The following is a 12,204-nucleotide window of genomic DNA, read 5'->3' as shown; positions in this document are numbered from 1 at the left end:
TAAGCATTACTTTTTAGGAAAATGAAATTGTTCTTTAAAAAACACCCTTGAATTTACAAATTATATTGCCTGGGAAGTGTAAACAATATGATCATGATTACCTGACAGTGTGGCACTTTTAGAATCTACTTTATGTTCTCATTAAACAGTCAGTTTTAAAATACGTACTAAGAAGTAAACTACAACCATCAAATAAAGGCTACAATTTTTTCCCCTAGCCTTCCTCATAGCAAAAAGAATCCAAAACGTCGTCAAAATTTGTCTAAGTTTGTCACTTTCAAAAGGCAATTGGAGCAATTGGGCCAAACTGGACCCTGCAGGCCGCTTCTAAGGGGGCCCCTGCAGCAAGGCAATCTAGATGGATTTTATTTATATCTCCAAGATTTGCAAAATTTCAAAAAATAAAAAATAAAAAATAAATCAAGCATTGCAGAAAAATTTCAAGTTGTGCCCCAGAGTTTAAAACTGGGCCCCACTGGCTGGCCCTGAGTCTCACAGTTGCTGGGCCCGAGTTGCCCTGCCCTCACATGATCTTGGGTTTGCAATTTGGGGAGAGGGGAGACTGCAAGCTGGGGGTGGGTGGGCTGGGGAGGCCCCCTAGATTTAGAGGCCCTAGGCTTCAGTCTACTTAGCCTATACAGGAATCTGGCCCTGGCACTCCCCCAAGGTGAGCGCAATGGCAGGTGAGATTGCTGGTGTTTGACTTGCAGACACACGCACACACACACACACACACCGCTGCAGCCAAGCAAGTTAAATGTGTGTAAGTTGCAAGCCAACAGTATGTGTCCATGTCTATGTCTATATCCCTTCACAATTACAGAAGTAGCCTTACCTTTACCTAAACGCAATGATGAATGAAACTGCCAGCCCTGGACAAATTGCTCAGGTGATTTAGTTAACAGACTGTCCTTTCAGAACATAATACAGGCTTAATGTGGTATCACACCTAACTTGAATAATATAATTTAATAGAATAAAGGCAATACGATCTGTAAGAGCAAGACAGAACTGTTTAATCTTGTAGAACTCCCTCCAGCAATATTTCTGACCGTTCTCAAATTCCCATTTTGCTTCCAACCTGCTCCAAACAGAAGAGCTACTTTTACACATTTCTTGTAGGTGCCGATGCTGTGGTTGCTGCCAAAGCACAGCAGAAAGGTGTGCAAATTCTGCCCACAGGGTTTGGGAATACTGTTTGTTTACAAGAGCATGGAAGCGATGTTCCTTGGGAACGGGCTTGCAGCCAGAATGCTGAACTTTGAATAACTGGGATGCATAGCTCCACCTCATGCTAGTTTGTATTTGTAAATGTAAAATTAAATTAATGTTAACTCACTCCAATTATAGATGTTTTAAGTGCTAGCATGAACATCACTTTTTCTGTTTTAAATTAAAGTGCTTTTTCATGTATAGAGATGGTCCTACAGATTCTGATGCACAGCTGGGGCACAAATTATTCATTATCCATGTGGCTCCAGAATGTCATCAGTAACATATAGCTACAATACTTCCATTGATCAGCTGGAGAACACAGCAATTTCATTAGGGCCACTGACATTGGATAGAACCCATGCGTCCATTGGGGTAGAGCACATGTTTGACCCAGCCTGTATACTAATAACAAACTCATTCTGCAAGTGTAGACCCTTACATAGCCAAAATGGAGCGACCACTCACAAGGAGGAGGAGTCAACAGGCTCAAAGGAACTCAAAATTTGCAGAAGTACCAAAAAACATTGGGTTATATTCAACTGAGTCGTATTCAGAGTAGACCCACTGGAATTAATAAACTCAAATTAGTCATGTCATGTCTATTAACTTCAGTGGATCTACTCTGCATAGGATTAGCAGGGAATACTACCCTGTTATTTTATTCACTGTATTTTATTACCGTGCATTAGCAATAATCTTTGTGTACAATTTTTAATTTTCTTTTTAAAAAAACTTTTGGGGGAGGGGGAAACCTAAGCATGGGGGGGGGAGGGGAAACCCAAAATCAGACAACTGAGGAATAACTAAGATCAGTAGCTATGGAATTCTGGCTGACTCTTGGGTGGGTGAAACAGCGAAAAGAAGTACAGACGGTGACCTTTCTGTACGCAAGCAACTGACACACAACCGCCGATGCCTGGGTCCTTTTTTACCCGGAAAAGCAGAACGGGGCAGGCCTATGCATGTTCCACCAACATGTGGGGGGCCAAGAATGGAACTCCCATGCAAAATGGTCAACGCCTGTATCATGGCAGAGGATATGAACAGGAGAAGTCTATCACGCAGCATTCTGTTGCAGTTCTATTGATATGCTACAACGTGATGGAAAGCAATGTGATAACAAGCATGGAAAACAATGCCGTGTTAGTCACAAATGGACCGCACTTACAAATCACAACCTGGTATGTCCAGCTCTAATGATCCCCCAAAGATTTTTCTAAAGTATGGGCAAGTTCAGGCAAATGCTGAACCACATGCAGGAATAGCTGCCCTCATTCAAAGCCCCTGAGAAATGGCTCATGAGGACTTCAAGGGAATAGAAAATTGCCCTGTGATTATGAACTTGCCTTATGTAAACTGCTGGTAATCTGTTTTATTGAGCCAACAAACCCAAACAGCCTGCAACACCAAGTGATGAAAACTTTGAAAGAAAAAACAAACCAACTCAGGTTTTTGTGTGTGCCCATGTATAACAATACACAAGCTTATCTGTCTGGAGCACCCCAGCATGGAAAGAATTTTAAATACTGACCATTTGTCTTTAAAGGAAATTTGTCTTCTTATTTCAGGCCAAAAGAGACAGGGAGCATGTCCCTTTATGTACACACGGTTCATAATTAAAAACTGATGAAAAATGAAGATCACATTCCATGACACATTGCAATCATGAAATATTAAAGAGACAGGACCAAACAATATTAGCGAGATCCAGTTCATCCATTAATTTGAAGGATTGTCTCAATGGTAGTGCCAGCTCACTTCTCTCAAGCCTCCATAACTGCCTGCCCTTGATTTTTCTCTCCTCAAGATTAAATTTTTAACAATATGCACCTGAAGCAACCTGTTGGCTTGGTGTATTGGAAGCTTCTAAATATATAACAGAAGCATCCCAGAAATTAAAAGTAGTCAGTTAAACATACAAGGGTTTCTCGTCACTCTGTTTTTTGGTGCTCCTCTAAAGATCCAGAACATACAGAAGGGGATTATTATTTTCATTATTATATCTGTTTATGTCCCTGTTATCTCAAAACAGTTTACATAAAAAATAAATCACAGAACACAACAAAAATAGCAGCAGTAAAACATCAATAATGAAGCCATAAAAATTGGTACCATAATACAATGTGCACTCAAGGTTTAAAAAACATAGCCGTCAAAAGCTAGGGGGGAAATCCACAAAAATATTCTGTTGAAGCATGAATTTTCTCAACTATTATTATTAAATATCCAGCCCTAGCAGGTTTTGTCACTGACAGAGATGGTGGAATATTGATTCAAAGAGGCTGCCATCTCAATAGGACACTACTGTAAGCACTTGTTGCTAAAAAAGAGGCATTTCCAGTTAGCAGTGTCATGAATGTATTAAATAAAAGAAGTGTCAATAATAATGGCAAATGTGACCAAGTGTTCTTGACTATTCGCAAAGACACCAACACTTCAACGTTCTACCTTTGGAACAGTTGTACTTTCTTGCACTCATGGCTGAGAGGGAGAAGTACAAAAATGGAGGAAGGACTTTGCAAAGGTAAAGTAGGCTATTCCCCCTACCCTCCAGAGCTGTGCTGCTGAGGAAAACAAAACAAAATGGGCTCAGCCCAATACTGTTCACCATCTGCAGACATCTACTAGTCCTTTCATTCCCACCAGAAGATGCAAGGAAGCCATGTGTCCTGCTTTACAGAACAAAGTCCTGTTTTTAAAGGTCTGTCCAGCCCAAGTCCACCTGGTCAGTGTGGAGTGAGCAAGTTCCAGCAGATAGGCCCCACTCCCTTGCCTCGGAGGTCCTCAATGGCAGCAGTTGACTGGCAACTGGCAACCAGCAGTCTGGGATATTTTAATGGCTCCTGTTTAGAAGGAGCCATCGCTAGATGGGTGAAACAAGGGCCCAGGGTCGTATGAGAGCTTGCTGATCGGTTAGCTTCAGATTTGTCCACTGGATGTTGAAAAATAATAATGCAGAAACTGGTGCCATTTTAGCCTCTGACGGATTGCATAATATACTCCCTTATCAACCACACAGCTTGGGGAAATTACTAGCCATGGTAATCTCAGTTCCATGCTGGAAGAAGGGCAGGAACCTGGCAAATCCACCCCACCCTACCAAGAATATATCTACAGTGGTACCTCGGGTTAAGTACTTAATTCGTTCTGGAGGTCCGTACTTAACCTGAAACTGTTCTTAACCTGAAGCACCACTTTAGCTAATGGGGCCTCCTGCTGCTGCCACGCCGCCAGAGCACGATTTCTGTTCTCATCCTGAAGCAAAGTTCTTAACTTGAAGTACTATTTCTGGGTTAGCAGAGTCTGTAACCTGAAGCATATGTAACCTGAGGTACCACTGTATGTTGCATATGCATTTCTTCCCTCTCAGCCCCCACCCAGCTCCTCATTACGAATCTACCAACCATTCTAAATCTAAACTCTGAGGGTTGCCATGGAAGCAATCCATCCTTAGACAGGAAGGAATGAGCCTCATCCCCTCTGGGGAGCGGCTCTGTCACCAGCGTTCTGCCCCCAGCTTCCACCGGCCTGGAGCTCTCTGCCTGCCTGAACACTGCAACTCTGCAAACAGCAGACGAGCAGCGAAAAAGCCAACGCCATTGTACATGCATGGCAGTGCTTTTCGGTTAATCACTTCAATCCACCCTAAACAGCAAGGACAGATGACAAACATAAAGCAGAATGGCACCTATATTACCTTGCGGATGTATGCTTTTGTGTTAACATATTGAAATTAAAGAAGGGCTCCACAGCTTGCAATAACATTTCTAGAAGAGGCTCCGGAATACCAATGCGAATGGAATGTATTTTTAATTTTGTACCCCTTACTCTGTTTGGTAACCCTTATAGCATTAATTTCCCCCATTGTTCCTACAAAGGTATTACTTAAGACAAGGTCCCAGAATGTTAGATGCCTGCTGCTATGATCTCATTAAATCTAACAAGGCAAGTCCTGGTAGGGCAAAGGAGAGCGATCATGTGGGATGGAGATCACTAAAAATGAGGATAGGGGACCAGGATGGAGCCCTCTCGACCACCCCTTCCAATAAGACAAAAGCCAAAGGGGTGAAAGGAGAACAATATGGTGAGCTATTGAGTCTGATTTAATAAACTGAGCATGTGGTCGTTGGACGCTGTACAGCTAATTGGATGTTAAAGAGTGAGGGATATATATTTGCAGGGCAGTATTTGGGAGAGAAATTTTATTTCATGTCCACAATGCGCTCTGTGCTCTCGAGAAGCGATAGAGTGTAAGCATACCTGAGTGAATGGCTCTAATTAATGCACTAATAAATGTACAATGATACACCCATCTACATTTATTCTCTCCCCCTCTTTTTTTTTTTTACATTCCAGGCTCTGAATAAATGACCCAAATTCTACAGTTTTCACCTCTTCCAGGTTCTGTGAAATAATATAAAAAGGATGGTGCTTCCCCTCTGCCAAAGTTAGTATCTCCCATGGTTGCTGGTGGGATTTATTCAAGCAAGGCAATATGGAGAGATGGAAGGTGAGGCAAAGCAAGGCAAAACAGAGTTGAAGTGAGGCAAGGCAGGGGTAAAGAAGAATGGAGGCAGGTCTGTGGTGGGGGAACAGAGAGTCCCACTATTGTTGTGATCTCGATGCCTGAAAGTGTTCATAGGGGATAGGCCAGGAGTGGTCAGTCAGGGATGGCCCTGAAGGCATTGCTGGACTCCAGCTCCCATCAGTCCCAGCCTGCATGGTCAGTGATGCTGGGCACTGTACTCCAAATAACCTCTGGATGACCATAGTTTAGCTACCCTGGTCTAGGCCCAGGCCTGTGCAGAGGTAGGGGGCAGCCGAGTACACTTGCTCTAGGCCTTGGAGGTCTAAGCAGGCCAGGGAGTCCCGTCACAGCCCTGCCGGATTGACACTGTCAAGTCAAGAACACCCTGTGCCTCCCAGCCGAACAGGGACAAGCTCTGCACGGGCCTTGGCTAGCCCTTAAAATGGATCCTGGCAACCCTGTTCTCCTGATTCTTATGTTCACACAACAGGCCAGGGATCAAGGGAAGTAATAGTGCCACTGTATTCTGCTCTGGTCAGACCACACCTGGAGTACTGTGTCCAGTTCTGGGCACCACAATTCAAGAAGGACACTGACAAACTGGAACGTGTCCAGAGGAGGGCAACCAAAATGGTCAAGGGCCTGGAAACGATGCCTTATGAGGAACGGCTAAGGGAGCTGGGCATGTTTAGCCTGGAGAAGAGGAGGTTAAGGGGTGATATGATAGCCATGTTCAAATATATAAAAGGATGTCACATAGAGGAGGGAGAAAGGTTGTTTTCTGCTGCTCCGGAGAAGCGGACACGGAGCAATGGATCCAAACTACAAGAAAGAAGATTCCACCTAAACATTAGGAAGAACTTCCTGACAGTAAGAGCTGTTCGACAGTGGAATTTGCTGCCAAGGAGTGTGGTGGAGTCTCCTACTTTGGAGGTCTTTAAGCAGAGGCTTGACAACCATATGTCAGGAGTGCTCTGATGGTGTTTCCTGCTTGGCAGGGGGTTGGACTCGATGGCCCTTGTGGTCTCTTCCAACTCTATGATTCTATGACTTTATGAATCCAACCCTTGTAGCAATTTTGCCTGTCCCCTGGCGATCTTACTAAATTTTAACCAAGGTGTAATTTGTGTCCATGGAGTCCAAGATGTCCATGGAATTTTGAATTATGGTGCTGGTGGAGACTCTTGAGAGTCCCATGGACTGCAAGAAGATCAAACCTCTCCATTCTGAAGGAAATCAGCCCTGAGTGCTCACTGGAAGGACAGATCCTGAAGCTGAGGCTCCAATACTTTGGCCACCTCATAAGAAGAGAAGACTCCCTGGAAAAGACCCTGATGTTGGGAAAGATGGAGGGCACAAGAAGAAGGGGATGACATAGGACAAGATGGTTGGATAGTGTTCTTGAAGCTACCAACATGAGTTTGACCAAACTGTGGGAGGCAGTGGAAGACAGGAGTGCCTGGCGTGCTCTGGTCCATGGGGTCACGAAGAGTCGGACACGCCTAAACAACAACAATTTGTTTATTTTTAATCCTCACAATTTCTCTCTTAAAAGAAAATGAAAGCAGTGTTTTCTAAGAACAATAAAGTGAGATGTTCCATGCGCTGATGTTACTTCCCTCTTTTGGATTTTGTACGTAACACCCTGGCTATGCCCGAGTGCACACAGGCTCTATACCCGTGAAGACTTCACTGTCAAAGAGTACCAACTCTATTAAGGAACTTGTTGTGGGGGTTGGCTTGACAGCAAACTACACCCACTGGGCCTCTCTATCCCTGGAGCCTGACAAGGGGTTGTGTTGTCCTGCACTTTAATGCTTATTCAGAACACCTGTACCTGCCTTTCCGCCGCTCAGGGCAGCTTATGGCAAGCTAAAAGCAATTACAGAACATTTTCATGAAAATTACAAATATTATAAAATGTGTGCAGCGAAAATAGAAAGATGCACTTCAAGGATGGTGGAAATAAAATATGTCGGAAACCTGCTCTTTCGGAGAGATCCTAATCTGCACTGAAAGAACTCTGCCTTTTCACTATTATTATTTCTTGTACCACTTCATCCGAGTGTTGATAAAGAGAATAACTCTGGCGTTATCGGCAAAGATTTTTATTCTGACAAAGGCAAGAGGGGGAAATAAACAAGCATTTTTATCTCCAGAGCAGGAAGAGCAGAATTCTCACGAGTTCTAATTCAATCAGGCAACAAAAAACGTGGCGGTTTAGTGAATCACGTGGGTCAAAATACACAGCACTGCTTTCAACTATGGGCCCATAGGATGCCTTCTTACTGTCATCTGATTCACACACAAGCCCCATGTTTGCAAAACCTGCGTCAGGCTACCACTGTTAACCTTCAACCCAGGGTTCACACTGATGCCAACACAGGTGACAAATCGTGCTAGATATTATGGAGTGCAAGGGGGCACAGGGCAGACATGACCCAGGTGGCAAACCTGTTCCCTATAGCATTTAACACCCTACAGGTTTTATTTAGCATGGAATACTATATATAACTGCAGTTGCTGAACCTCAAAGAAGAATATTGTAGAGCTGGAGAAGAATTCAGAAAAGGGCAGCCAAATGGGACTAGAGCAACTCCCCTACAAGGAAAGGTTAGAATATAGCTCAGTTGGTTAGAGCGTGGTGCTGGCAACAGCAAGGTTGCAGGTTCGATCCCCTGTAAGGGACAGCTGCATATTCCTGCATCACAGGGGGTTGGACTACATGATCCTCAGGGTCCCTTCCAACTCTATGATTTGCGACTTTTGAGTTTAGGGAAAGGGTGAGTAAAGGAGGCGTGTGAGAACTAGTGTGTAAAATTGTCTGCGATGTGGATAAAGAGAATTGGGAGAATTCCCACCACCACCCAAATAATATAACAATTTGGAGGCATCCAATGAAGCTGACTGGTGAAAGATTCAGGATAAAAAGAAGTAGCTATTCTCACGGTGCATAATCAAACTATGGTATTGGCTGTAAGAGGATGCAGTGATGGCAACTGACAGGGAAGGCTTTAAATGGCTTTTCGGCAAATTCATGGAGAAGGTTAAATAGCCACAATGGCCGTGTACTAACCCCAGAATCTGATGTAATATACCTCTGAATACCAGTTGCTGGGGACCACAATTGAACACAGCACTGTTAAACACAAGTTCTGCTTGCAGGTTTCGTATAGACATCTGGTTGGCTACTGTGAGAATAGGATGTTGTAGTACAAGATAGGTCTTTGGTCTGATCCAGTAGCTTCTTCTTCTGCAGAATTCTTAATGCACAATATTTTTTATGGAGACAGTGTCTGCTTCAAATCTGAGCTTAAGCTATGCTAGAAGAAAGGGAAGTGTTGTTTCTTTATGGCAATATGCAGGTGATCTAGACCATCTGAGAAACACAGCCCTTAAAAAGGAAGCACACAGATTCCAGAGGCAAGGAAACAATAAATCCTTCACGGTTTTCTGCGAAATGTCACAGGGATTTTGAATGTCCCATGTAGATAAGCCAAAGAAAATAAACGCTGTTTGCAAAAAGAAGAGGAGGAGGAAGGAAACATTGCATACCCAAAGCTGATCATCCATTCCTGGGGGGTTCTTCTTAATGAAAGCACCATAGTAAGTAGCAATATTTCGGTGATGCGAATATTTCTTTAGCATGTTAATTTCTTGCTTAATCTCTTCCTCTTCATCCTGGATAAAAAAGAAATATAATCAGTGTCACCAAATCAACAACAGGCTTATTTCCAGGCATTATTTCTCTTCGTCTTAATCATAATTGGTTCATTTTTATCTTCATCCCTCCCCAACCCTTCTCCCTTTCTTTATAATGAAAAATCCTCATTCACAATCTCAGTACATAAAGTTGAGCGCCAATGAAATGCCACGGAAAGCTAAGGGCACTGGGTTGATTGTATCCAAAGGCTCCCATCTGTGAATGGACAAGGTTTCCACCAATGAAAAAGACTCCTTCCACCAGCGGAAGCAACCTCTAGATACAAGACACTCAACGTTCAAAACTCCAGTTGTTCTAGGCATTTTTGTGACAGGGAATTTCATTAATGCAAGCAGTTTCTGAGCCCTGGGCGCAGTACTGAGCCTAAGATTTCAGATTAAAAGCTGCCACTGCTGGAAAAAAAGAAGGACCCCTTTCTGCCTCCACACTTCCAGCCACTCTCTGAAGACTGAAGAAGGGACCCTCATAAGAATATTAGGGGGGCGGACAGGGAAAGTATGGCTTTGTTTTTGGTTTTTTGCATTCTTCAGATGAGGACTAGACCATGTGAAAAATGAACATAAGATCTTAGCTGCAGTTCATTCACTTTCAGCTTTGTATTCTTGTTATTAAAAAAGCCCGCCCAGACACTCCATTGTGGTACCCATAACCTAGGGTTTAAATTGCCATTTAGCTCCTAACTTTCATATCTCAGTTTCTAACACTGAATTCAGTTTATTAAAGCATGCTATGCCTAGGACTGCAGCCTGGATGTTTAAACTGAGAGCAATTAAAGTTCAATATGGATAGTGTGTTAGTTGCATCAATGTATAATTTATTTTACAGTCGTACCTTGGTTCTCGAATGGAATTCATTCCGGAAGTCTGCTTGACTTCCGAAAACGTTGGAAAACCAAGGTGTGGCTTCCAATTGGCTGCAGGAGCTTCCTGCACTCAATCGGAAGCCGCGTTGGACGTTCAGCTTCCAAAAAACGTTCGCAAACCGGAACACTCAATTCTAGGTTTGCAGCGTTCCGGAGTCAAAACGTTGGAGAACTAGGCTGTTTGAAAGCCAAGGTACGACTGTATTTTATTCACATATTAACAAACCTTTATAGAAAATATAGCAAGGTGGCTCGCAACATAAAAACGTACTACTACAGTATGTTTTTTCTCAATTCTGTGAGAACATCAACATCATGTCAATAAATACTTGTTGGTTAAAAAAAGCATCGATTTCCAAAGGCCTTAGTTTTTAGAAGACAGCTAGAAGAAAGCTGGGATGATTCAGGCTCCAATTTCTATTGGCAAGAGGTTTCCTGGTCAGGGTGTGCCAGACTAAAGGCTCAGTCCTTGCTGAAAGCAAACTGAACCCTGGGTGGGGGCATGAAAAGAGCCCCATTCCAAAAATCCCAGTAATCAAGGTGGAACATAAGTAATGAGGCAGTCCTTAATGTACTTTGGGCCTAAGGAGTTTAGGGCTTTGTGAATTAACAGAAGAAGCTTGAACCTTGTCTGGTAGGAAATAGGCATTCAGGAAATTAGCAATTCTCGCAGCAACCTGTTCCTTTGATCAATGGGTGCCTTTCTCCACGGACCCCCCTCAAACTGAGGCTAGCCCTGCTTCCCAGTGATTGGCAGGCCCCTTTCAATCATTATACTTGTAGACTCTTGGAGATTTCTTAAAGGGTATTCACAATACTATTGACTATGGTATCCTTCCAAGCTGGCTGGCTGGGATGTGACTTGAGGGAAGTGAGCACCATTTTGACATCCACTTGGAACCACTGGTTGATGTCATCTGAAAATTTGGAGTGAAGTGACATGCGGTTATACCTATCCCGACGAAAATCTGCTGTTTATTCTAAAAGCTGTCAGGCTTAAAGCTCCCGTTCCAATGTATCGTTGAACCAGGAGCCAGATATGAGCACCTGTATATAGTGGTACCTTGGCTTCTGAACAGCATAGTTCTTAACCGTTTTGGCTCCCAGATGCCGCAAACCCAGAAGTGACAGTTCTGGTTTGCGCACTGTTTTTGGAAGCCGAACGTCCGACCGGGATTCTGATCGGCTGCAGGAGCTTCCTGCAGCCAATCAGAAGCCACGCTTTGGTTTGACTTCCGGAACGGATTCTGTTCCACTTCCAAGGTGCGACTGTAGTCAGCAAATTGAGACTTCTCTGTCTGAGCCAAAAGAAAAATGGCTGCCAGAAGACAAAGCAAGTGTGAGCCAGAAGAACCCACAACGTTCAGAGAAGGGAGTATGAGTGTGTAAGTGACAGAGGAGTGGATGGATGTGCTGCTGAAGCAGCAGCATGTGTGAGAGAAAGTGGGGGTGGGGAGAGAAGGGGACTGGCTTAAATCCTGTATTTAATTGTGTTCTTTTTAATACAAGCTCTCCCTGAAATCTCACGCTGCATTTTCAGGCACAAAATTTGAGAATGAGGCTTAAAAACATGGTGTGTGATTTTTCGTGAATTAAGACTCTTATTAAGTAAACCCCGAAGTGCTTATGCTTCTGAAAGCTTTAGCGATTCTACACTTTCTTCCCCTGCGGCCTTTTGGCAAGCACGTAGTTTATTTTCCTCCTATTAAAGGAATAACAAGCTTAATACCTTGAAAATCCCTGTTCCTTTTTTGTCATGCAAATTCCTCAGTGACCATATTTATGCATTTTCTGCAATGCATCTTCTAGCCACACAACAGCTCAATGCTCCCAACTCTGGGTTCTTGCAAGGTGAAACAATCCGGGGCTCAGAAT

At 43.5% G+C, this 12,204-nt stretch overlaps 1 protein-coding gene across 6 annotated transcripts in view; it reads right to left on the bottom strand.

The window, feature by feature from the left end:
• The window catches only part of TNIK (TRAF2 and NCK interacting kinase), a 289,071-nt gene that overhangs the window by 120,917 nt on the left and 155,950 nt on the right, over positions 1-12,204 (bottom strand). For all 6 annotated transcript variants that reach the window (XR_014220092.1, XM_082223878.1, XM_082223882.1 and 3 more), the window contains exon 4: positions 9,299-9,424. Coding sequence is in view for 5 of the 6 variants with exons in the window: in XM_082223878.1 (XP_082080004.1) it covers positions 9,299-9,424 (126 nt within the window). In the remaining variant the exon portion in view is untranslated. The remainder of the gene's footprint in view (positions 1-9,298; positions 9,425-12,204) is intronic.

Source organism: Podarcis vaucheri (assembly GCF_965113315.1).
Source record: "Podarcis vaucheri genome assembly, chromosome: 5".
NCBI classification, from domain to species: domain Eukaryota; kingdom Metazoa; phylum Chordata; class Lepidosauria; order Squamata; family Lacertidae; genus Podarcis; species Podarcis vaucheri.
This window is presented reverse-complemented; position numbering and strand designations above follow the sequence as displayed.